The sequence below is a fragment of the Denticeps clupeoides genome, chromosome 18, assembly GCF_900700375.1.
Source record: "Denticeps clupeoides chromosome 18, fDenClu1.1, whole genome shotgun sequence".
Lineage (NCBI taxonomy): Eukaryota > Metazoa > Chordata > Actinopteri > Clupeiformes > Denticipitidae > Denticeps > Denticeps clupeoides.
In genome coordinates this window covers 7,457,613-7,484,587 of record NC_041724.1, presented here as the reverse complement: position 1 = coordinate 7,484,587, position 26,975 = coordinate 7,457,613, and the positions used below count along the sequence as shown (strand labels likewise).

Genomic DNA, 26,975 nt, shown 5'->3' with positions numbered 1-26,975 from the left:
TGTCCAAGAATTTCCCTAAAAGCTACAGATTACCTTGTTACCCCTGGCATCCTACAAGGACAGTCCGAGTTATTGTGATATTTTATACTGAACAGACTCCATATCCCTGTGGCCACATGGTGTCGAGGGAAGTAACTCTCAACCCGACACCGAGTCATGCTGGACCTCAGGAAGACTCCCGGAACATCCTGACACCGTGTTCGGTGCCTACAAAGAGCAGCATTGAGCAGCGCACGCTGCCGTGTGGCGAGGGCAACAGCGTCCGTGTTTTTTCGCTGTCAGCGCGATTGAAATGCTGCGCGGCGGATTTGGCAAGTGAGCAAGTCGCTGCCTGCCTGCCTGCTGTTTGTCATGTCGGGCAGCGAGCGTACATTCCTCTCCCCGAACAGGACTCGCAATTTACAGGGATCAGGAACGAGGCCGGAGTTTGTTTGGGGAACTGGGTCACAGGATGAGCCGCTGTTTGTTTTGCGCTGTATGAAATTTCCTACCTGTTACGTCTTTGAAGAGAGTTTTTTTTTTTTCTTTTGTTAGTCAAGCTCTGGTGACCTCCTGTCCTCCGTCTCACACCGGATTCTTGCTCTCTCCAGGAGTCTTAATGGTAGACAACACTGCCTAACAATTAAGTGTGGGAAGGCAGGCATATTAAACGAGAATATTATAAAATGCGTCCAGACTTGGGATTATTCCGGATGACCTGATAGAGTGTCACCATTAAACCTGGTCCTGGACTTGCAGGATACTTGGTTGGTGACCCCTAGTCCACAGGTCAAATGCGTCGTTGTCTTTTTTTCAGCGATGCAACAATTAATTTCATTCTTTAATATAACAAACCCTCTTCAATTAAGGGTTGCATATGTTGGGTTGTAAAATGGTAGAGGTCTCAAACCACCGGTTTCAGGAACAAAGCAAAAGAAATTCTTCGAAACCATCGGTTTCTTTACGTTCAAAAACGGTCAATTGGTTGGGAAAAAGAAAAGAAAAAGAAAAATCCTCAGAAGCCTGTAATCTTAAAGAACAGCTGCTTCCTCCTGTCCGCAAACCAGTAACTTGAAAAGATTATACAGATAAGAAGCCTCCCTTAGCATTATTAATGTTCTTTTGGCTCTAGGCCACGGCCGGGCGAATGCGTTTAGTGGCCGCTGCTGCCCCTGCAGTCTGTAATTACACTGATATGCGGGCCTGAGTGAAAAATGCGCTCCTCCTGAATGGCGGTGCCACTGTCAGTCTGTTCATCAGAGCGCCGTGGCATCTGCTCGCCAGTTTATAAGGACATTTTAATAAGGTAGCTCGGGGGTTAGGCCAAGCATCGACACGTGCTTCTTTTGGAGGATTATTACCAGTGCCTGTTTTGAGGGTTGCTTTCCTTCTATCAGGCTGAGCTGGGTGATTAACTGTAGAAAAGAAGTCCATTTTTTTCATCTTTAGCCCAAAAACATGATTTTCGTGGCATTTTCATTAATGGCATTGCTCAGACGCCCTTGTCCAGAGTGACTTACAATCAGTGTAGTTACAGGGACAGTCCCCCTGGAGACACTCGCGGTTAAATGCTCAGTCCCTTGCTCAGGGACACAATGGTAGTAAGTGTGGTTTGAACCTGTGAATTTCTGGTCTTCTGTTTCATAAGCAAGTGTGTTTCCCACTAGGCTACTACCATCTGTGTACAGGTTGACCCCTGGGTCTGCTGGGGTTCCTTTTATGCATTGCTGGTGGAATAATTGACAGTAATTGACAGTTCTGACAATGTTCTAGTGGGTGAAATAAGTTCCAGTAGTAGCGTTAATTCCTTTTCCATAATGTTGTAATAACTTATGCAAATCTGACTTAATGCTATTTTACAATTTAAATGCATATTGCATTATGCACGATGATGTCACCAAATAAGGGAGTATTTAATCATTTAAAGCCAGGCTTTCCTTACTCTTTGTGCCACTACTACCTTCCACTACCTTTATTAGAGATGACATAGAAACATCCTTCGTTGTTTTGCAGTGTTGCGATAGCAACAATTAATGCACATCAATCCACAGTAGTCCCTCACCAAAAAATGCCATACTTTACCTTGGTTCTGCCTGAGGAATGTTTTGCTGAGGATGTTTGACATATCTTAGCATGTATTAAAAATGTCATCTAAACATTTACTAAAACGTAATAAAATGGAAAAAGTGATTTCTTAATGCTACAACAGTTTCATTTAAAGCCTGCTCGAGCAACATGATCTCATTATTAATAATATTGAATAATTAGTTCGATAAAATGTTTTTGTAGTTGTTCTATGCAGAAACAGGCAATTGTGGCAGTGCATGTGAAATAAAGTGACTCGGCTTGGCGACTCGGTTTATTGTGTCACTAGTATGGACACCAGAGTGCAAGGTAAACTTGTTGCAAAAGTCAAGAAATCATTGATTATTGGGAAATTTGGTGCATGGTATAATGGCAATGGTAACAGTGTGGGGGCGGGATGCTGTCTAGACTTGATAGAAGGAATGATACACACAACTGTACACATAAATACCTGTCAGTCATTACCTGGCAGCAGAGTTCCTCCATTTCCACTTGTCTTTCATTACTGAACGTGACCTGCTCTACCTTTTTCCTGCTTTTCAAACATTTGTTGCTGCCAATATCTGAAATGCTGAGTCTTGCGTTCACCTCGTTCAGGTGTATTTGAGGTCTTCAAAGCCCTTTTGTGTGATCTGGCAAACGAAAGCAATGAGATGAAGGATTAACGCAGGCCTACGTCATGACCACACTCGCCCTCGGCTTACCTCTGTACAGGAAGTCAACTCTGCTTCTCCAAGGTTAAGCTATGGACGTTGCCTGTTTTCAGAGTAAACCAAATTCCACGGGCCTTAGAATCTTCTGGCAGCCCCTAAATGTGATGAGTTGACCTTGGTTGCCGTCTCTTGAGGCCATGTCTACATACCTGGGTGGATTTCATCACTCGCTGTCAGTGAGGTTTCGCCCTTCAACTAAACCCACCCACCCCTGTGACACGCACACACACCAACAGCCCTTTTCATGCTCAGTTCAAAGGCATTTGGATGGTAGTTAGCAAAAAAAATAAAAATACAATCTGAATTTAGCAAAAAAAATAAAAATACAAGAATGCTTAAAGTAAATTGGGTGCATTTAGATTTTTCGGCACTTTCTAAAGCCACTGAATTGTATTCCATTCGGTGGATTTCATTCCAATCAGACTGAAGACTGACAAGTGTTCAGATAATGGCATTAGTTTCCCATTACATGCTTTTGCGCATTCTTTTGTGATGTTCTTATGTTCCCTGCAAGGTATCTGATTGAGATATTAATGGAAGTGGCTGTGCAATGTGCAAGATGCTGACATCCCTCTGGCCTACTGAAGTATTTTAGGTTCATCCTGATTCCAATCAGGATACACCCCCAAGCAATACGATTGGATTTAAAGTGTTGTATACGAGAGTGTTTGTTCTGGTGGATCTAATACCGGACTTTAAAGTCTCAAGTCTCTAGTTTTGTCTTAACATGTTATCCAAATGTGCACTTTATTTCTTGCCTTGCATTGTCACCATTGGCTTTAAAGAATGTTATTTCGACCCTCTCTGCACTAGTACACAGCAATGAAAACATTCTAACATAGTGTTCATCTAATCATGGCTACTAAATTTCTGTAAAGACTAGTTTGTACAACATATTTCAACTGAACCTGCAATTTTGAAGAGTGAAGTGAACATTTAGGAAAATCTGTAATTATCTGCAATTGTGCTAATAACTTACTGATCATTTTTAAGTTTGTGTTTTATTCTAAAAGAGCTATCAGGTGTGTATGTGTGATTTTTCTCTGCGCCAAATCGTTCCCTGTGCCATCATGGCCATTATTTCTATGATAAGAATTAAAATTCATATTTATCAGCATCTGCTATTTGGTAGTTGTGATAGATCCATGGCACAGCTGGGCCATGCACTATAACCCTGGGCCTTTATCTGGCAAGACAATACAATGCGGCAGCAAAAATTATGTTTCAGTATGAATTCATGACATCCGCTAAGAAAGTGAATGAAACCAACTTTTGAAGCAACCTTTACTTTGCACACCCACACATAGGGTTAGGTATAAAAGCGCCATTCATCGTGCTCCATTCAAACACTTCCAACCTTTTGAAGTATGCTGTTAATTCAGACCCTTTGCCAGGGTGTTTGGCCACAGCTTTTCCAAATGAATGACACGTTTATGTGGAGTCAAGGCTGACATCCAGGGTTCCGAGGATTTTTGTCGGCCTCCATCTTCACGGTACAACTGCACAATATCATTTTATTTCGTGCAAGTTTATGGATTCGGATGATTAAATGAAAAAAGTGGCCTCTCACAGCGGCCATTTGGGGCTCTGTGGCTCCATCAAGATCTGCAGTACGTTATAGGAAAACATTACAATCTGGATGTGTGTGTGTATTAATATTCTGGCACATAGGGGCTCTTGTCATGGTTAAAAGGGACTTTTATGTAGTGTACTACCTTTAGAACTTTGTTTAGAATGTCCTTCAGGGAAAACAAATACTTCCCTAAAAAGATTATATGAAAGAAAAGAAAATATGATAGTGAAATATATAAAAGAAACCATTTCAAGCTGGCTGGAATATTTGATGTGCATGATATGAAGAATGAAGAAAAATAACAGTTATACACAGTAGGGCAAGTGGAAACAGTGTTTATTCTCAGCATTAACATTCAGGTATTAGCTGCCTAGGCCTCATGTGCAGTCAAAACTTGACACATTGAGGGCAGAATTTGAAGAATTGTATGGCGTTGAAGCTATGCAATAGGATCAATGGGAAAAAAGACTTTGTGTCACTTTTAATTATAAGATTTATTTTTCAGTATTGATTATTAGATTTATTAGCATTTTGTAGTTATGTTGATTGAGGCCTAGTCTTTTTGGAATCATTTTGAGGAAACTAAGACCTTCAAGTGGATATCATCCTGCATTCACAGAATAATGCTGTTTCAGAAAAATTGTATTAGACACACCCACAGTATTAGGAAGTGACTGACCAAAAAAAAAATTGTTGGAATTCAAGAAAAATGAACACAGAGGACAAACCAACCAGTCCCCACAAGAACATTGCAACATATTCAATTACTGAAGATCACATCTTTAGGAAGTGTTCACATTAAATAAAAAGAAAATGATTATTAAATACTCATGGTTCAGCATCAGGGTGGTCAATTAGCTGTTTGACCACCACAGAGAACAGGAAAGCACTGGCTGTTGAATCATCATGCTTAGCTAATCGTTCCTTATAAACCTCTTTTTTTATTTTGTGATGAAACTCATGACTCATTGCAGGGTTTAACCGTTTTGACTAACAGCGTCTCATAATAGGAGGGACACACACTGCACAGAGCTTTTGTTATAGTCTTTATATCATATTCTGAAGATACATATTTCATGCTTGCAAATTCACAGTATGTTCTGTGCATTCTGGTTCTGCGTCGTTTTTTTTCCACATTGGGTTTTTTTCCCATCTCAGGGCAAAGGCACTTTCAGAAACACTACGTCAGGCACTGAGGCATTTGCAATCCTTCTTAGTGGTTTATACGGTTCCTGAAGGTATGTTTGCATGCCAAATTGTGTACACAGAGTAGCCGGATATTTGATCCATTTCTTACTTTACCGCTGCTGTGCTCCGTTGTGATGCATTTTGGGTTCGTTACGGGACGGCTCATGCGATTTTTATCATCGCCCTGCAGACAGCTTCAGGTGACGTCCGAAAGAAATAACGTGCAAGCAAGATTGGTGGTCGGGGGGGGGGGGGGGGGCTGCTATGCCACACCTGTCACAGTAATCATTGGTTCAGCAATGTCCCCCCACAACAGCCGGATTACATTATGGTCGCCTTGCACATGTCGAGATTTGATATACGACAGTATGCCAGTGGCGTACTGAGCGAGTGTAATTCTATCACACATACTATTTGGAGAATGCTTGGCTTTTCCCCAAACACAAATAGGTTTTCTGCATAAGGCCCATATGCCGAACTCAACAGTGCCCAACCAGGGGGTCCCGAGGGTCCCGGGATCCATTTCCTGAATACAGATGGACTAGTAAAGGCGCCCTGGCTGTCAGGCAAGCTGAGCTGCTCCGGTGATTCATGCTACTTGCATGCGCACACATCTTATTGGAAGGGCCATGCTGAATGAAGTGTCGCCGCTCGAAGCAGAGTGATTGCACCTCCATCCTGAAAGCTCATTTTGACCCCCCTGGCCATATTACTGCACAAACCCGGTCCCGAATGGGCATTTATAGCTGTGCTCCCATTGGCCAGCGGTGCCTTCTCTTGTGGGATGCAGTGACAGAAAGGCTGTCCCTGGGTCCCAGGACAGTTGCTTTTTTTGGCTGACATTGGCTGACTTAGTTCAACTTGGCTCGAGAGAAGCAGAGATCCACCAAAATGGCTGCGGCAGTACGCCTGTGGTGAACAGTTTCATTTATAACTTGATCTTCATTTGATCACGTAGCGGGTGGGTGACAGGTCGGCCCGCAGCCCCACCCCCACCCCGCCAGAACATCTGCTTGGTCGACACTCATTAACGAGTGGAAGTGACGGCACTAATTCATGGCGGAAGGACCGTCGGCTGACGAGACGGCATCACCGGGGGGCCGATCCATCACTTTTCACCTCTCTGTGTCAGAATTCAGGGTCCCGAATGCCCTCTGCAGCCCTCTCTCACCTCTAAAAGCCTGCACTCCATCATCTTCCTCTCACTCATACGTCCATATGTTTTTACATGAACATATATTATGTCTAAATTAAAAACGTGCTGAAAAAATGAATATAAAGCCAATCATAAAAATAATCCAAATTTAATAATCTACATGAATCCTAATTTAGCACACACTGCCACTTGCTTCACAATGTACAGGTATAAATATGCACAAAATATTAAATGTTCATGTAGGGTCCACAGATTTACTGCAACAATCACGGTGGCCGCTCTGCCAGGTAAAGAGTGCTTAGGTGTGTCCTTTTTTCCGTAATCAAAATGTCAACACGCTCCACCCACAAAATGTAGATTTCTGGCCAGGTACAGAGAAAAAAAAGGCCAAACACCATTCGAAATTTGGAGTGCATGGAGGTTTCATAATTCAGAGCAAATGCTAAAATTCCATGTGCCAAAGTTCAACCATTTATATGATAATGGCGCCTAGTTTTTCTCTGGAGGTGCCTGCAGTATTTGGTTATTCTGTGGGTCACAGTAGGTCAAGAGGAATGTTTAAGAATTCACGACAGACGCTCTGAAGAGGACTGAATAGTCCTGTTGCAATAACCTTCACTTCTACATATGAACTTTATCTACATTTGTTTGTGATGAAATTATGCAATTGTATCTTTGCCTATTGTCTATTTCGTACTATTGTCTTTTTACAAAAGCCATTATACACTCGAATTGGAGCTGTGAAGAGGCTAGACGCTCCCATTGTCGTTTCTTTCTTTATTTATTTCCATACTTCATACCGTGCTGTTTGTCTTGGGTAATTGGATGTTTCGCGAGGCGGGCAGTCACACATGATTTAGTGCCAGCTTTATTAGCATCCGGCGCTAGTGGCACGCCATTGAGGAATCAGGGCAGGGGAATGGCTAATGGACCATGCAGAATGTTAAAAGGCCATCAAAACTCCGAACGTTTAGCTGCTGTCCACTGATGTCGCACCCAATTCAGCTAGACGGTGAGTGATGAAGAAAAGCCCAAGTTGAATTACGTGTGCAAATTATTTGCTTCCCACTCATATATAGCAAATATGTGTATAATATATAAACATATTAAACATAGTTATTAACATTGCTATTAATATCAACAATGACAAGAATAAGAATTGTTATAATTACGGCTATGTTATTACTGGCTTTGTGCAGTTAATACATTTTATAACACTAACCTCACTCTTGTACATGCATGATCATATCAATAATAATGATGTGGCTGTATATAGACATTCACATATCTTGCTGTCTAGAGGACTGATGCTTAGGTCCTATGGTGGGTTCAGCCAAAAGCTGCGTCTGTGTATAAATGAGTGACTGATGACTCAGGTGAGTGTGTGTTATGGCGAGAAGTGTGTGTGGTCACCGGCTGGAATGTTTGCTGCTTGTGCTTTTTTTAGGCCTGGCAGCGATGGTGGCAGACAGAGGGCAAACTGCGGGCCAGAAACTGTAAGCGTCTAAATGAACTTCAGAGTCACACGACAAGTTCATCATGCAACTGAAAAATGCAGTGTTTCTGTGGGCTTGGAGGACATTGTGGTATTATGTTGTAGCTATGCTGCTTCCTCTGCATTTGAAGGGGTTGTCCATTCGCTGTGGACGGCATTCTGGAATGTTCTGCCTGGATAAGAACATGACTGCACAGAAATGCAAGGTACTTCACAGGCCTCTGTCCGTTGGGGAAGATTATTAGAGAACCAAGCATCTTTTATTCATTTTTCAAATGCATTAAACATGTCCACAACCTGGATATTGTGTTATTTGTCTTTATGACACATTCTGCATAAACAAGTAAAAGAAAATCATAAATCAAGAAAGTGAAATGATTGTCATACACAGCACATGGTGCACAAAACAAAAAGTGTCCTCTGCTTTTCACCCATCAACCTTAGTGAGCATTGGGCAGCCATGAAAGGCGCAGATATTTTTGCTCAGTGGCAACTCAGCACCTCGGCAGATTGGGAATCGAACCCAGAGCCTTCCGATTACGGGTCCGCTTCCTTACCCAGTAGCCACCAGTGTCCCGGTCTCTGAATTTAGCCCATCCCAAGTGGGCAGCCATGAAAGGCTCCCGGGGAGCGGTGCTTGGGGATGGTTCTTTTCTTAGTGGCACCTCAGTGGCACCTTGGCCACCACTGCGCCAGAGCATGCATGTTCAGCAGACCATTTTTAAAACATGCAACAAAAAATACTAAGAATGAAAAACGAAATGCTACATCGAGTTAAATGTTTGAGACCTGGCAACATTCATGTGCTGATTTTTTTCTCACCATGGGCTTGTCTGAAATCCTCATCTGCAGGCTGAACACCTGGGCACTTACATCAATCCAAGGAACAAACAGTGACACGTTTACAATTCTGAGATTTTTATTCGCAGTGTTGTCCCCCTAGCGTCTGGCCCGATTCCATGTCTCGTCCGGCAATGTCTGCAAATCACATTAGGGCCCAGCAAGCTTTTGGCCAGATACAGAAGCTTGGGGGCTGATTAAAGAATCGCTCAGAAGCCCTGGGTCTAATGTCGTCTAAATTAACTTTGCGCTCCACGTGGGACTAGTTTTTTTTTTTTTTTATCGTGACAAATGTGACTGATACGACCATGAACTTTCCCAGCTGTTTGTTTCGGTTCACCTGATGGATACATTGTGTTTGTGTGAGAGAGTCCAGCATAAACCGATACGCTATTCCTCTACCACCATCGTATGCACTGCTATTCATTCCGTCTGCTATTCATTAGACCTACGTGCCGTGCCAGTGAGATAAAACCAGACTCCACGAAACAGTTGCGTAGCCGTGCGCATCCGCCATCGTTAACGCCCACAGTTGACGTGAGGTGTTTCCCAGCGCTCTACTCTCAGGATCCAGCTGATTGGAGCACAGATGGTACTACAAAGGCATGCGGACGGCCCCGCCGACCAAGCAGCTGTGGTTTGAAAGCCTTTTTTCCCTTCCATTTCTCCATTTTGGACGTATAGGGGCTAGCGTGACGCAGCCGTGCTCAGCACTCAGTCCTCCCCTCGCAACTCTTGCACCCGTCCTCATTTTGCCAGTTTAATGTGAGATTAAGGAGGCTTCGTGAATTAAATTGGCCACCCACACTGATGGAAATGGGTTCCAGGCTGTCTGCTGCAGCCCTGGTAATTGGTCATGTGAGGCCAAAGAGAAGATCCAGATATTTAGTTCCAACTTCCTTTGATGGTGCATAAATGTCGACTATGAAGGTGTCTTCTGGTTTTTTGTTTAGTTTGAGACGGGTCAAAACAGGATCCGTCTCCTAGGCCATGTTTCACCAACCGATCTGTGATCGCATTAAAATGATGTCACAGGGTAAGGTTGAAAGGTCGAGGGCGAAACTGCACTCCACTTAAATAGAAGCTGGCAGTGAAAGTGTCAACAACGTAACAGGCGTGACATTTGACACCCCTGAGGAGATGCCAACCACAAGCACGGAACAGCTCAGCAGAACGTGTTCCGGGTGGTTGAAAGGGCTGTTGAGAGGCCGGAGATTGATACTTGCAGGAACGAGGTGTGGAAAGAGCCCGATTTAGCATCTCTTTCACACCCACCTCCTCCCTCCCAGACAGTCAAGACTCTCTGGAACTTTCTGACCATCAATACATATTTTCTCCTGACTTCATCAAAAAAGTATCATCATTCAATTTGCTGATTATCCCACAGTCATAGGGCTAATCAAAGAAGTCACGGCACACTGCCGATCACATTGGTGAGGCTAAAGTGGAGAGAGTGAAAATCATAAAATTCATTGGAACTCATAACACACAACAAGCACACAAAAGACTGCATTTCTGAGGAAGCTGAGGAAATTTGTCATGCCAAACCAAAAATGTCTAGAGTGGAGAGTGGTGCCAGTGGTGGCCTAGCAGTTAATGAAGCAGACTTGTGACCAAAAGGTTGCCGAATCCTTGATCAAAATGTAAAAAGTTAATCGTAAAAAGTCACATGAAAAAAGTTATTCTTCCGCCATGCATCAAGCCTAATAGCATAATGACACTTGCTGATTCAGTATGAAAAAAATACAAGGAGGGCACACGTAGCTGTGAACTGAACCCAGGGCCAGTCACCCCACCCGCCAAAGGCTCAAACCTTTTTATTCTCTCAGAGCCTTTTAAGGGAAGCTTCTCGCTGCTTAGGCAGAAAACGCTCCTGAGCGTGGTGTCATCATGGCCGTGTGACACACTGCACTCTGTGTACATTCTGTGTTATATGGGTAGCGTTGCAGCGAGGGGTGTGTGCCATGATGCACAAAACTTCACTGTTTCTTCTCAGAGAGCTGAAGAGGCCAAATGTCACAAACTCACACACACACACACACACACACATACGCACACACCTGTAGGACTGGGAGGACATGCATGGCCATTCAATCACAATAGCGGATGTTTTGCCATTTTGTGGGGGGAATTTTTAAATGGATGAGGGGGTTCCGCTCCGCTCTGTTATGCCCCGGGGGAGACGCGTGGCAATTTGATGAGGGGCCCGCTGATGGGCGTCTGGCTCCGCGCTCCCGTCCCCATCGACTGATGACACGATGACGGGCCTGTGGGTCCACCTGTGCTCTCACCACTCAGCGCCGGCTTCACGCTCTTCAAAGACCGAACGCTGGGGTGAGCTGAGGCCAACTCTAATAAAGAGTTTGGAGAAGGCTGACATCCTGCAGTTCTTAACATGTTACACACACCATAAATCTCTCGTGTTTAGTGTTCAGTGCAATAAATCAAAGAAATATGATATAGTCTGAAATGGCCTGAGTGCACTTTTTATTTATTGTCAAATCCCAAATATCCCTGTATGAACATGACTATTAGCAGAATTGAGAGACTTAAGAATGAAAAACCTTATGGTAATCTACAATATTGGGCACATAATTACTGTATAAAAAAGTAATTAGTTAATATTACTAGTAACTTCTTTCAAAAAGTAACTGACTTACAGCATTATAAAAGTAACTATTTGCAAGGGAAAGTAAGTTAAAAATTTTGAATGGGAAAAGTCATGTTTGTATTTCTACTGTAAAAACGCTACTTTTAGAACCCGCCTTTGCCACGTCTCTCCTGCTCGTGTGTGTGTTTGTGTAAACACCCACCCACCTCGGCCTCTGATTGGCTTACCAGCTCATCATCATCACTGAGGTCTCGGCCCTCACGCTTTACTGTTCCTGCGGCTGAGAGTCTGGTCGGAGGAAAAACAGCTTAATTACAGAAACGCATGCCATGTTAATATCAGTAACAGCGATGGGAGTGTAATTGGTTAGATGACCCATTACTGAAAAATATATATATATTTTTAGTAAGGTTGTAAGTTTAATGCTGTTATTCCCATCATTGGAGAAATCGAACATGCAATGATATGTATACTGTCATAACACCCTACTTCCATCATTTTGTGTACACCGTTGCTGTAAGTGTCCCTGAGCAAGACACTTAACCCTAAGTTGCTCCAGGGGGGGACTGTCCCTGTAACTACTGATTGTAAGTTGCTCTGGATAAGGGCGTCTGATAAATGCCGTAAATGTAAATGAAATATTGTTATTATGCCAGGGCTCCTGTGCTCACTTCGTACATTCACCCGATCTTCTAGCCTTTGACGTTCGGCCAGGCCGGTGACCGCGGCGCTGTATTTTTAGGCCGGTTTTTGGTCTGTTTGTTTGTTTGTTGAAGGCTGTTGGCAGTCGCCGGCGCAGTGTAGCACTGAGCCGTGCCAAGGTATCTGTCAGACGCAGCGATTTTGTTTTTTTGGCTCCGGCCTTGACACTAAGTGGACAAAAGACAAACAACAGTGAAATCACGTCTGGACCAATTGTGCTCAAGATAAACAGATGGGATTTACTTTTATTGATTTGAATTTGAGATATGCACACACACACATACAGACACTAACATGACTCCAATCTGTTCTGTCAGGCTCAGTTGCTCCTGCGCTACTGGCAGCTGTCAGTTATGACACAACTGAGCTCTCACATCAATGCCACACTCCCTCCGTCAAACAGAGTCCACAAGACTTCACAAAAAATGTGCCTGTGTGACTTCCTGATTCTATGGACGTTTTCTCATTAATGATCTTGCCACATAAGTGTCACAAAAATGAGAAGTTTTGAGCGTAGGAATGATTTCTGTTGCCATCCTGACCAAGTGAAGATGTTGGTATAAAAATCTGGGCAGTGGGTCCTGGGGACTGAGGTATCAGCAAAACCTCTGGATTGTGCATATGAGTGCTATTCTATGTGAAATGACAAATTGTGATGCTGCATATTGCTCACCAATTACAAATGACACAGCTTAAAATAAAATGACAAATAAGAACAAATAAGCTTGAGGACATAACAACATTATACATTAAAAGTGTATGTTGTTTTAAAAAAAGGTATTAAATAAGGCGAGCAGTGTATACTGTACACTAGTATCAAAAAACAGGAAGCTTTGTGCAATGTTGTCATCTGACCTTGGTTCTCTGAAATGATAAACCTCTGTTTTGGGAAAGTGTCTGAACTTCCATGCTCTCAACAATCGATGCACGTTCCTCCAACCCAAGTTAGTTCTGTTTGACAATGCTATTTTGTGCAATTCCCTCTGCCTTTCTGCAAACATGTCCAATATGCTACATCTTTAATGAGTTTCACCAGTTATAACAGTTGCTGATTGTGAAGCTGTGCGCATACTGTGATAACATAAGGGCTCAGTTTCTGCTCCCATTGGCACAATTTTTACACGTCCTGATGCTTTTACATGGAGAAAGTAACCTTAATGTGAAAGTTTATATGTTTGGTCATTCTGCTCAGGCACAGTCCTCCACATCGCAGAACGTTACCACGGTGCATACAGACCGTGCAGATATCACAGATCGGGCAGCCAAACGTATGAACCGAAGGTCTCGCGTCTTCCGTGAGAACACGAGGAAAGTTATGAGCATACTGCTAACTGTAGCAGTGGTAACGTTCCCCGTACACCAGAGAGGCACATGAACTGTAAGGCTCAAAGGCGGTAAGCATGGAGAGTGCCTGCCTGGAATTTACAGCACCTGTACTTACCACTACAAACGCATAATGAGGAGCAGATGTGTCTTAAAATCGCCGAGGTTGGGGTGAAGGGGGGGGTGGCAGTGGACTTAAGCTCAGGGTTCGGTTTCACCACCTGGCCAAGGTGGATTTAACCCGCGGAGATTTTAGCACCGCGCCATTTGCACTACTGGGACATGCGCCCTGCAGGGATCACTTACGCTGGCGCCCTAATGAACACTTTATTCAGCGCCCTTAAATCTGACGTAAAGCAGTCGCACGGCTTGGGAAATGTAAAGTTCGTGACAGCTGCGTTGCTTCGAGGGGGGTGGAGGAGCCGCAGCCCGAAACCCGAATGTCATTTGAGCCGCTTACACTTGTAATTGACTCATAATCTTTTGACCGGAGCTAATCAGAGCTTATCTGAAGCTAATCAGGGACGGCAAATTATTTCAGAGCCAGATCTCCGCCCGTGTAACGAAATCAAGGGTGCTTTTCTCTTTAGCATCGCTCGATACGCCGTCGAAAGGCACAGCGCAGCCGTGGCGTGATTGACGATACGGTTGTATCGGAGCCAAATTTATGTCAGCGTGCAGTTTCACCGTGGGCCTTCCAGACAAAAGGTTTTGGGAGGCCTGCACTTATTTGATTTCACTGGGATATAATGGTTTTGCTGAGAGAGAAGGTGTGTTGAGCCCTAGCTGTGTGTATGTACAGCTGTGTTTCTGCACTGCTGTGTTTGTACTGCATTTATTATGCATGGGCAATATGTAATCGCAAATTCATTATTGATTTCAGTTTTTTAAATTTTTGGAATTGTGAAAAAAACTAGGAATGTATAATACATAAATCAGTTACGAGTTATCAAATTATCTATCCTCATCAAACTTACTCTTCAGGCATAGAAACAGTAACACACTTGTGTGTTTTTGGATGAAATGCATGCATTTACGTATGTGCACATAACAAAGTTCGTATGTGTGGTAATTGTCTGCTTACAGGATAATAATTAACCATGATCCTCAGCTCTGCGCCCCGTTAACATGTGGACAAAGCACAATGGAAGCTCTGTACAGCGCTATTTATTCAAACCTCACTTCCTGCCTTAATTACAGCCACCTCTCCTTAACTGAAGGGGAAAAAAAAGTGAACTGGGTCAAGGAAAAGTCATGTTTGAGGTAATCCCCCCGGGAGGACCTACCCTGATCAGTGGTTGAAATGGTTTAAACTGCCCTGTGAGGTCATCGAGAATCCTGGGTCTCTCCCAGAAAGCGGCCTGGCCTAGCTGAGCAGCAGCAGCAGGAATAATGGACCAGGGGAGGCCAGGGTTAGAAGGAGGCTTGAGAGAACTTGGCAGGTCGAGACTCTCCGGGAGTGTTTATTCTCATTTTTCTGAGTGATAGTGCGGAAAACAATGTGTGACAGTAACCGGGTGGTGCAATGCTCAGCACCTCCATGCCATAATGACTGATGTGCATGACTGATGCACGGCAGTAACTACAACAAAAAAAAAATTATAATATTGCAGTATATATGTATGTTTGCACAGACAATGAAATTGTGTATTTCTATTTAATGGGGTGAAGTAATATAAAACATGATTTATGTGGTGGCTATGATTTTAAGTGAAATACATAAATGGCAGGATAATAACAATTTGAAAAATGAAGCCTCCACATAATTTCTTCTTTTTTTTTTAAAGAATGTGGTCCCTCCCTATTTTTTCCCAGACTCTGAAACCAGATTTCCTCTTCATTGTCTGCTCTTAATTACGCTTATTATATGTTGAAACTCCCCTCACCGTTCGCTCGACTTTTCCCAAGGAGCCCACATTCTGGAATGTTTCCCAATAGCATATGTCTATCTATAATTGTCCGTGTAGGACTTTAAGGGTTCACCATGACTTCATCAAAACCATGTGTTCGCTTACTGTGCCATGTGCAAGTACATTAATCATTGCATACACTGGGAGCCGCTGCCTTATTGAGGGAAGGTGATTAAAACCAGGCAAATGCGCTGCCTGCTGCTTGCCCTGAAGAAATGCTTGCAACCGGGTGGAAATGACGCAGGCGGCGCTGCATGTGGCGTCGCGCTCAGTATTTCAATGGATGCTGTCAAAAAAAGGCATGCAGCTTTTTCTTGGCTTAGCATAGCACGGGACTGTGCGCTTGAATGTGATGAACCAACATCTATTACATTTATCACAGTTAATTGAGGAGAAGACGAGTCCCATATCATTAGAAGAACCACAAACCACAAAACCCTGGCTTCAAAAAAATCAAGCTACTGCACTAACCTGCACTAACCGTTTTTCAAGTCCAGTTAAAACAAGACTGGAATTGAAAGCTCATATTTGATGCCATCTGAACTGTGAATGGAAGAGAAAAGCACTTTTTACACCAATGGAACACCATGACTATATGCAACGCCTACAACAGAGCATGTTGTCTTGTCCAACAGTTCTAACATACAGTACAGGCGAAAGGTTTGGACACACCTTCTCATCCAACGTGTTTTCTTTATTTTCATGACCATTTACATTGATAGCTTCTCACTGAAGGCATCAAAACTATGAATGAACACATGTGGAGTTATGTACTCTAGAGCCCTGGCAAGCAATAACCTGCCCATAGCGCTAGCATAGCATGACTTGTGATTTGTAACCAGTTAACACTAATGTTGGTGGAATTGCTGGAGTTTTGCAACTACAATTGTGTACTACAAATGTATATGGTTAGCAGATATCTGTTAACATCTGAAGTTAACTGATATCTGTTAAATTCATAAGCTGTAATCGCCATCATCGACCAAACCAATAGTTTTGTGTGGCAAAGTATGTTAACACCTGTGTATGGGTCTATTTTTGCATTGTGTGTGCATTTTGTTGTTGCTGCCCCACAGTGCTATGCAATTTATTGTTTCCTAGTGTTTTTATATTGAAGTATTGAATCATTCTCTATCTGTTAGTACCAGTCACTAGCTAGGTAAGGAACTAAATACTTGTGCCGTACGTGACAACACCCTCAAGTGGTGTACCCGTCTCACATATTCCTCTAGGCATTTAGCTTGTAAGCCCAAAATCTGCACTTTTTCTCATGTGCAAGAGTTAGCACATTTGTTCTGTTCATTTAATATTCCCGATGAATGAAGCACGAAGAACAGGTTTGCTCATGTGATACCAAGATAAGATGCTTCTGCATCAGAACTGAGTTGAAGGCTTTCCAACGACAAACCAAAAAAAAAGAATAATTAAAATACATGCTGCGACTGACGTTGAATTACGCAAAATGGGTTTTGGCCTTGGCTCACTTTTGCACGAGCATCGCACGAGCCCTCTTCCTGGAGAAGTCATTACAGTTAAATAATGCTCCTAATCGGCCTTAATGGGTATTAGATGGATAAAAAAAAAAAAACACGGACAAAGCCTTCAGAATAATTGCGCATTGACGCTGATGTTGCGCTGACAACTATTCCTCTTTATGTCATTTCAATAAGGCTATGAGTATCAGTTTGAGATATGGGAGATCCATTAACACATTAGCGCAATTAAAGTTAATTACCTTGTCTAACTAGGAAGTGGGTTTTTTTCTGCAAGCCTACAATGTGCAGCCAGTGTGACGTAAAATTGTCCCTTACTGTCATGTCCCAAGGAACCCACACTGTTTCTCACCTTTCTTAACATCTATGTTTCCATTGACTTTTGTTAGCACGGTGCATTTCATTTTTATAAGAAAGTCTCATATCCACATTGTTCAGACACCCTTGTTGCCAAAAGACAGCGCACAGACTTGAAAAGAGAGAACTCACCAAACTGGAGAGGCAAACAAGAATGAAGGTGACAGGAACACAGAGGGCTCCTAAACCAGAAAACTGTCCTGTGTGTTTTTCGTGCAGTTAGTAACGCTCTGGCCCTGAGACAGGAAGGTGAAGACATCACGGTTGGACGCGTTGCTTTACTTGCCTCTGAGGTGTTTGGCATCACAAAGGCAATTATGATGTCTTACCCAGGGGAAACTGAATGCTACAGCTCTGTCAAAATAGAAAATGGAGTGCAGAGCATTACTTGTCTCCTGATTCACTACAGTAAGGTGGAATGATCACAGTGACTGTGTCATGTGACCATGTCATTTAAGAAGCATCTTATCCACACAGCTACCCAAAGGATCACAACAATCCAAAATGGCCATTGTGGAATGAAAATGCAAAGTGGATTTAAAACGCATTTAGAGGATGATGGTAGTGAGGATGACATTTCAGTTTGTGGGATTATTTAACATTAATACACATTCCTGTCTATGGTCCTGCCGTGGCTAGAAATGGCGGTAGGTGTAAAGAGTGCTTTGGCCGTTCCGCTTGGCAGCTCAGATGGTCGGATCTGGATTTTGGGGCCTCCCCCCCAAAAAAAATAGCTCCACCAACTTGCAGACTTAGTTCGAAAATTGATCACAAATGTATTTTTTAGTCCCTTCACGCAAAACTCTGAAGAACCAGTGGGTTAATAGAATTTTTTCAATACGCCGACACGACTTCTTAAAAATGTGTATGTCAAACTAGAAAGGTGGGGTGTCCATGAGCCAATGCTATACATTTTAAACACTAGTGCATGGTACCATGGATGCAAGCTGGCCCCACCCTCCACCTCACCCCGCCTCTCTCCTCATTATCATTTAAAGCTACAGACACGGAAACGGCTCGTCCTGCGGAAATTGGCTGTAATTCTGCACCATGGCTGAATTTCAGAAAGAGACTTCAGATACAGTATTAGTGGACCACTAAGACCGATATAAAAGCATAAAAAGGTTAGTGGTTAGTGGTTAGTTTTTCCTTTTTCCTCGTAGCTGCAAACCTTGGCAAATTCTACGCCTCTTCCTTAGATGCACACACTGCCGGTCTATAAAAACCAAAGCCCGTTATTGCTCCTGCCTGTATGAAGTAATATATTTATTACTGCCCCTTTTCGTGACTCTTAAAATATGATTTAGCTTGATCAATACTCCATAAAGAAGCAATTATGCTGGTGTCTGAGGGCCGTCTTTGTGCAATAAGTAGTTCTTGACTCGCCCCGAGAAAAGAAGCTGGCAGAGAAGGCCGCGCTCTTTTGTTCACTTCCCTTTCATTATAAATAGGGTGGTTTCATTTTTATGCTAATCGCGTCACATGAAATAGGACGTACTCGCTGGCACCAGCCGCCAAAACTCAATAAGTGGAAGAGGACTTTAATTAACTGCTCGCATTGTTTAAAAAAGCCACACGCCGCAGGTATCACCGCATGTGAAACGTCTTCATCATCGCTCCGCTCAGCATCGTCGGGGGGACCCGGGCCGACTGTGCGGATGAAAAAGAGATTGTGTGTCCATGAATCAGCATCGTGCAGCACGTTCGGCGTAACCGGGGAACCTTCGTTCCATGCCAACAATCACATCCCCGTCGTGCAATAAGAAACCATGAAAAAGAGGCTTCAGAATTCCAAGACCGGAACAATACCGGCTTCACGAGGAGAGAAGGGGACGTGTGTGAACTTGAAAGCGGTGTTAAGGATTTTTCAGTCATCATAAAGTCATCAAAACATTAGTGTTGCTTAATTGGTCTTTGGACAATCTGCATTAAGCTTTTGTGTAACTGCTTGTTTATGTCTTAGGACGACTGAGGAGAAATGTGAGGTGTTGAGATCTGTCCGTGTACGTGAACCTTTGCACTTTTGCACATTTTGCACAAAATAAATACATCAGATCGTACAATCTTTAAAAGAAACGTAACGCGGGGGCCTGTTTTTTTTTTTTTTTATTTGCTCACCTGTGCGATTCACCTGCACAAATACAGTTTCCAGACAGTTCCAACATCTGTCTTGCTTATTTATTAATCACCCACATCACCGACAGAGAGACCTTTTAGATTTGAGCTTTGAAATGACAGAGGCTGAATGATTTTTTAGTCCAATGCTCTTGAATTTGCTTGAATTTGTACTCCATTAGTAGCATAGGGGCATAGGTGTTACATAAGATGTAGCATGTTGGATGTGTTCAGGAAGGTCAGATTTAGTATTTCGACAGTCAGAACAAATTGTGAACATTTTATCATGAGGACGGAAATGGGAGGCAATCGGATCAGGACAGAGGAGACAGGATTGTGCACTCTGTGTTGCCATATTGGACAGTTTTGTTTTTGCTATATTTTGGAAAATTAGGTATCTGGCAACATGACTCGTGCTGCCATATTGATGGGAGTGGGTTTAAACCATCCAGCGATGTCAATTATTGCTATGGGCTTCTCCCATTTTAAACTTTGTTTATGGAAACATCATTAATGATTATATTCTGGAAGACAAAATAATGATAAACCAACAAAAATCAGCATTTTTTCTCTATTTGCTATTTTCAGTTCAGAGGACATACCTGACCAGCTATATATATTACACTGATTAAAAAAGGACTCTTATATTAACAAGTCCATTTGTGTGGAGCACTTATGTTGTTAATTATTATGTACGTCAATCAGTATGTTTTTTGACCTGTTTCGTATACAGGGCTTGATGACTCCCAGCAGGAGAAGGTGGTGAGCGTGGGCGCTGAGGGAGTGCTCCACAGCCCAAACTTCCCCCACATATACCCACGCAATACCAAGCTGGTGTGGAGACTGGTGGCAGCCAATGAGAACAGCAGGATCAAGCTGACCTTTGATGAACGCTTTGGGCTGGAGGACCCAGAAGATGGATTATGCAAGTAAGAAAATGTGGTTTCTGCTGCCAAACACATATTTCTCTGCTTCGAAACCTGTCCTATCAACTGCAATGTCTCTCCTGAAACCAATTGTCCTATTATGAAAAAAATGAACACACCAAACATTTCAGACAAAAGATATAGCCTAGTGGTGAAACCCTAGTTGTGAAAATTTCCCAAATTTCCATGCACTGAAAATATAAAAAAATTATGACATACATTTCTGTCAGAAAATGTCTTAGTTTAAAAACTTTACCACACATATTTGCATCAGTTTGGCTCATAGGCTGTAATTGACTAATCTAGTAATGAAGCCAAAATAGCTTCCCCATGATGTCAGATTTGGAGCCAGTGGCGATTGGGTTTTTGTAACGATATGACACTTGCTCCGTAACACAGGTAATGTAGCATTTGTGTTCTAGCCAAGGCTGTCGGTCACTTGCATCCCAACTGTAACCACACCATCCTACATTAAAGCAGAGTTTAGCAAACATTGGTAAATTATAAAGTTCAGCGTTTGCATAGTTAGGGTACTGGGTTTTTCATATGTTTTCATTAGAATCTCTCTGCTTAGTGAGACGGGGTAAAAAAGCAAAAACATTTCAATAAAATAAAAGTTTAAAATGATAAAGTGAGATAGGGTTCTTAGCATAGAAACGATGGCAGAATATATACTGCAGCCAGCCAGAGGTGGCACAAGACCCATGGTGGTTGCATTGTTTAAAAATCAGGTGACAGAGTAGAAAACACACATTAAAATTAATCTGGATTAATCTGGATTTATGTATTTTACTGCCTCAACCGTTGTATAAGAACCACTTTTGTACATAAGTTTAAACCAAACTCCCACAAGACTACATTGGCCTTGCATGAGCCAAGCTGTTGATTTCAAGGCCAATCACGATGCCAGAAAGGACACACAAGTTTAAACACGGTGAATAATATTGCAGACCACTTGAAAGGACAGCTTGCATGGACAAAGACTAATGCAGTTTTATGCATTATTGCGGGGCAGTGGCGACCTAGCGGGTAAGGAAGCAGACCCAAAATCGGAAGTTTGCTGGTCCGAATCCTGAGGCACCATGGTGCCACTGAGCAAAGCACCGTCCCCACACACTGCTCCCCGGGCGCCTGTCATGGCTGCCAACTGATCCCCAAGGGTGATGGTTAAAAGCAGAGGACACATTTCGTTGTTCACTGTGTGCTGTGCTGCAGTGTTTCACAATGACAATCACTTCACTTTCAAATGCAGACTTCACTTTCAGAATGACAATGAACTATTTTACGTAGGAGAATTGTTTGTGTGTCACTTTTTGTTTCATTGATGTAATGCTGTGGTTGGCACTTCATATATTAAGCTTATTGCTACAATTTTAGCAATCTTATAGAAATTGGGGCTAGTGATGAAATTATATAACCAGACCAAGTTGCAGTATTTTTTATTGTATTGTTTTATTGAATTGTTTCTACATGATAATTCCACATAGAAACGTGGAATTGGACCGCTTTAGTGAATCTGGATTGATTTTTTCAGTATTTTAGGATCGCAAGGCCCTTAATGCGCCCTGTTAATGTGTAGTCCATCATTTGGTGAGATGTCTGCTAGATGGGAGTCAAGTTCATTCATCCACTAATGTCAATATCCTTTGGCTTGTTGCTCCAGATGCAGACCGTTTAGTACATTAACTAATGCCGAACATTTGGTTAGACATTGACAGGCCATACTTTTACAACATGTTATGTTGGAGCCAAAGCTGTTAATTACTGATCAGTGTTAATGAATGATTACGAAATGTTAGTGAAGCATTAGGAAGAAATAAATTATGTCTGGTTTGAAAGGAATAACATAAAGGATCACATTTTAGTCAAGTTGTGAAGTGGGATCTCTGTTTTTTTTTCAACACATCCCATAGATGTTCAGACATAATTTAAGAAATCTTCAAATTCTTGGCCAGAGACAAGACAAAGACACCATTTGTCATGTCCCTCAAAACATGAACACAGTAGTTCTTGTCCTTTCATCCTGCTATGTTTACAGGTGGCATTGCATTTGCTAATATTACATATTTCAATATTTCCGATTTTTTTAATTAAAGCACTTATTATTTGTCTGCATGCTTGGTTTGTCTTATTAAGCTTCATGAAAACAGGGCCATTACAGTCAAACCATGGCCATTTGTGGATTTGCCTTCATTGCATGGCAACAGATGAATATTGAAAAGCCAACCCTCTCCCTGCCTCGCTTTGCTTCGTTCTCTCTGTTAATACGGGGGTGAGTCCTTGGCACTCGGAGCCACTGTGTCACACTGGCATGTGTTTGAGATTCCAGAGGGCACTCCACTCGCTACGCTTCCAGCCCACGTCGTCTGCCTCCCCGCCAGCCTGGCAACCAGGGCTGAGGCTCCCTGCTGACTCTTTCAGTACCCACCTCTTCAGAATCTCGGCCCTCCCAGATCAACTTGCACCGTCCAGCTGAGATCATCTAATTACTTGGTGGTGATTGCGGCCACGCCTGCTGAGGCTCTTCCGTTTTCCGCAAGACCTGGGTCAATGACAGGATTTGTCTAACTGAGATGGCATTTAAATTTTATTTCACTATAATGTATTACTTTATAGGAAATTAAGGAACTAATGGACCGCCCAGCGTTCTGTACTTGGTCTAGCTGGGTTTGCACATCATTGTAGGAATAAAAGTTCATTTCTTTGTCAGGAGTGGGACCGAAGCCAGAAATAACTTGATGGCCCCCTTATGGTGACAGTGAGGCACTGCAGTTCTGACTGCCGTGTCATTTTAAACCTACATCAATGAACAATAAACAGACAGATGTTAGTTTCAGTGCTCTGAAATGTAAACAGTTTGGGCTTTATTTGTAAGATTTTATGTATTCCAGCGGACTGTGCAGTAGGAATACATTGTCATTTCTCCCACAGTCCAGTGACACTGTGTGTGTGTCCCCCGAGATATCAGCACTGAGTGTGTTCCCCTGTGGGCAGAATCCAGTCATAATAGGAGCAGAAATCGTTCACACGGAGATACGTTGCGATGCCTTCCGCCCGACCCCCACAGTATCGGGGCGAGCAAATAAATAGGAAGACGCAGCCCTGTGACTCCTAATCATCAGCGGCAGTCCAGAATAGAACTAATAAATGGGCAGTTCGCGCGCGTGTGTGTAAACACAGACGGCCTTCACAGACAAGAGTGGAAAGGATGAGAGGCGGAGAGAGACCCACCGCAGCTCACAAGCTGTACACTCATCTGAGAATGGCAGGAAGAACGCAGATTTCCCACCACATCCACTGGACCAGTGCCAGCTGTCTTTTTTAATCCAATTTCATCCAAGAACTCTATTAGTGAAGTCTTAAAAACCTACTAGACATAGTGTGTGTGGGCATGGTAGAATTGAAGCTGGATGCATTATAGAATGGTCGTGTGTAATAGTGCCTGCAGCATCCGATTGGTTCTGCACAATAAAGGCCTGGCTGGTTCATCATTCATTTTAAATAAAACACCTCTGAGACTTTGATAGTCAATAAAATTAAAGTGTGTTTAATATGTAAAACTTCATTTATACTGAAGGAAACTGTTACTGTTACAACTTCCCAGATAGCGCATATTATTAAACAATATCTACAGAAAAAGCATTATTAAATTACAATGTTTTTCATGTTCATTATGACAGCCCTATTTAATATAGTTCTTGGTATATTATAATAGACACCAAAATGATTTATCATGACGCAGAACAGCTATTAGGCATGTGTTCCTGTTGAGCGTGAAACTTGTAATCCTATAGTTTGTCTCCGGACTCCTGGCTGACACCGCCCCCCCCTCCCACCGACTGAATCAAAGGTGTGCATGGCAGGAAATTTGTCGGCCTGTGTTTATTTAACTTTGCGGGCAAATCCCTTTTTTAGTCCTGTGCGTGTCCCCCGGTGTTGTTTTTATTGAAAGCAGTCTGAGGTGAAACCGTCAGACGGGGCAGAATGTAAACAACGGCCTCCGAAGCCAAATGTCTGCACTGGCACCGGCCAACCAGAGTAAGCATGCCTGTCGAAAGAAGTCAACTGATCAGTTCCAGGCTTGGCACAGAGCACTGAGACAAGCGTCTTATTGAACACCCTGGCTTCTTTAGTGTAGAAACGACTGAAATAACATTTTATTAAAAATATCTTTTGCCTGCCAAAAAAACAAAACCCAATGTGCTTCAGCAACAAGCCACAAGTGGAAGAATCTTTTTCATTTGTAATGTTAATAAAATGTGTTATACAGGAGATAGACTAAACAGAACAGTTCGTTCCTGTCTTCAGATAAAGATGAACATGGCACTAGAAAAGTTTTTTTTTTTTTGGCTTCCCACGTAACTCAAGCACATGGTGCTGCTTTCATTTGAATCAATCATTTAATCCAGATATTCCACAATTCACTGAATATATACACATTTGTATATACAGACACATTATGCGTTATTACCGTACACTTGTTTAATTTATTTATGGTTGTACAGCAACGCTGAAGTAAAAAAAAAAAAAAAAGAGAACAGTTTAGCTGAAGGGGATTTGCTCGCTCTGTTCTGGTCCTGCTGGGAGCCTGTTTTTAAATGCAGGACACGGTTATTTTAAACACTAAAGACATGAAGCTCCAGTGGGTTTGCCCTGGGCGTGGAGGAGGCATGAACGGTGGCGACGAGAGCCTTAATGAAGAATGAGAACCGTCTGTAGGACCTTGAGATGATACATGGCCTGATGAGGTTAATTAGCCCTGTCCAGGGGGAGGCCTTCACCACAATTATGGCTTAACTCAGCTGATGGGCCCCAGTGTGTGATTTTCTTCCTCTCGTCTCTACCCTCCCTCTTTTCCATTCTGGCTGTTTCTCCCTATCCATTTTTTTTTGTCCTGCCCCCTCCTCAACTTTGTAAAAGCACCCACTCAATCATCACAGCAATTTCATAAATAATTATGAACTAACAGACCAGCAGGTACCTCTTCTATTTTGCTTTGTAATTTGTATGTTATAAAATAATCACATAAATTAATACACAGTTATGATAATGGTTAAGAGGTGTTTTTTATTGCATTTATACAATATTTGAAAGGGTGCATTGTGTTGGCCTTTTATTTGCAGGCTTCATAGACATTTTATAAAAAATATGCCTGACAAAGCAATTGCATGTTCACAGTCATGCAATTTTGCCTCTTCATTGTCTGATTGATGCATGAACATGACTTATTATAACTATATGGAATCAGGTCCAGCCCTAATTCTTCTGTTTCTCTTTTTTTTGGTGTTTTTTCCCTCTTGGTTCCTGTTCTACCTAAGTGGGTTACAGTAAGCTGACCGTATTCATATTTACCACTGTAAATAAATGTACCTCCATGGTTCCCAGAGGCGCCCGTGCAGATGTTAGTTAGTAAATGATAGAGTTGCACATCTGCTCTTATGTGAGCACAGATCCTAAACCTCACACACAACAATGAGATCTGCCACATATCTGCACAAATCAACCTTCTCAGCTGTCTGCCTCTCTGCTCCTGTAGGTACGACTATGTGGAAATCGAAGATCCTGTGGAGGGAAAGATCCTCGGTCGGTGGTGTGGCTCACAGTCTTTCCCTGGACCCCAGGTGTCCAAAGGCAGCCAAGTCCTGATCCGCTTCACCTCAGACGAATACTTCCCCTCAGCACCTGGTTTCAGCATCCGGTACTCCCTTCTGCCACAGGTAACGTCCTCCAGAAGTCACCCATTGTTGCATGCAGCCTCAAGCTGTGTGTGTTGGTGGCATGGTCATTTGCCCCCTCGCTGTATTCATTCCCTTATTAATCCTTGCACACTGGAAAGAAAAGCAGGCTTAAACCAAAGGATTTTTTTAAACGGTGAAAAGTGCTTTTCTTCTCTTATTTCTTTCCAATTTTTCCACCCTCTCTCTCGCTCTTTGTCGCTCTTCCTCCAAATTCCCGTCTTTTCTCTCCTCGGACCACACGCACGGAGCACTTAATACACACTCCTTTCACTAACAAAAGCCCAAAGATAAACTGAGTGGAGGGTTCCGTGTTTTAACCTGTCATTCTTGGGTTTGGATGTGCCCATTCTGAATAAACAGGTCTTTCCCCCCCATTTCTCCCAAATGGCCCACAGCTAAATGAAATCATTTCTTCTCCCTGACAGCCACAAATGGGGTAAAGGAGGTCACCGGTGGTGGGTCTCTTTTCTGTTGCTGTTTGTCTGAGATTGCCCCCACGACTGTTCGCTTTAGGGCTTTCTCTCCAAATATGGCCTTCTGCAGCCATGTGCTTTTAACAGAGAACATAGGAGAGGTCTTAGAATCAAACAATGAGCCTAAAATGATCAGTGCTCTTGTCAGTAAAAGATGTCCACTTATTACATTAAACTATCAAATTACCCCTCCGATACATCAGCCATTGTTTCTTAAATGACCAGCAGGTTCAATTATGGCATTAGTGGGAAAAATCCAAGCCTCCGATCGGCATCGTTCCTTAGGGAGTCCTGCTGA

The 26,975-nt window shown here is 42.8% G+C and overlaps 1 protein-coding gene across 1 annotated transcript in view; it reads left to right on the top strand.

The window, feature by feature from the left end:
• pdgfc (platelet derived growth factor c) overlaps positions 1-26,975 on the top strand; it is a 40,812-nt gene that overhangs the window by 2,358 nt on the left and 11,479 nt on the right. The window contains exons 2-3 of the mRNA XM_028960397.1: positions 20,274-20,469; positions 26,003-26,183. Of these exons, the coding sequence (XP_028816230.1) occupies positions 20,274-20,469; positions 26,003-26,183 (377 nt within the window). The remainder of the gene's footprint in view (positions 1-20,273; positions 20,470-26,002; positions 26,184-26,975) is intronic.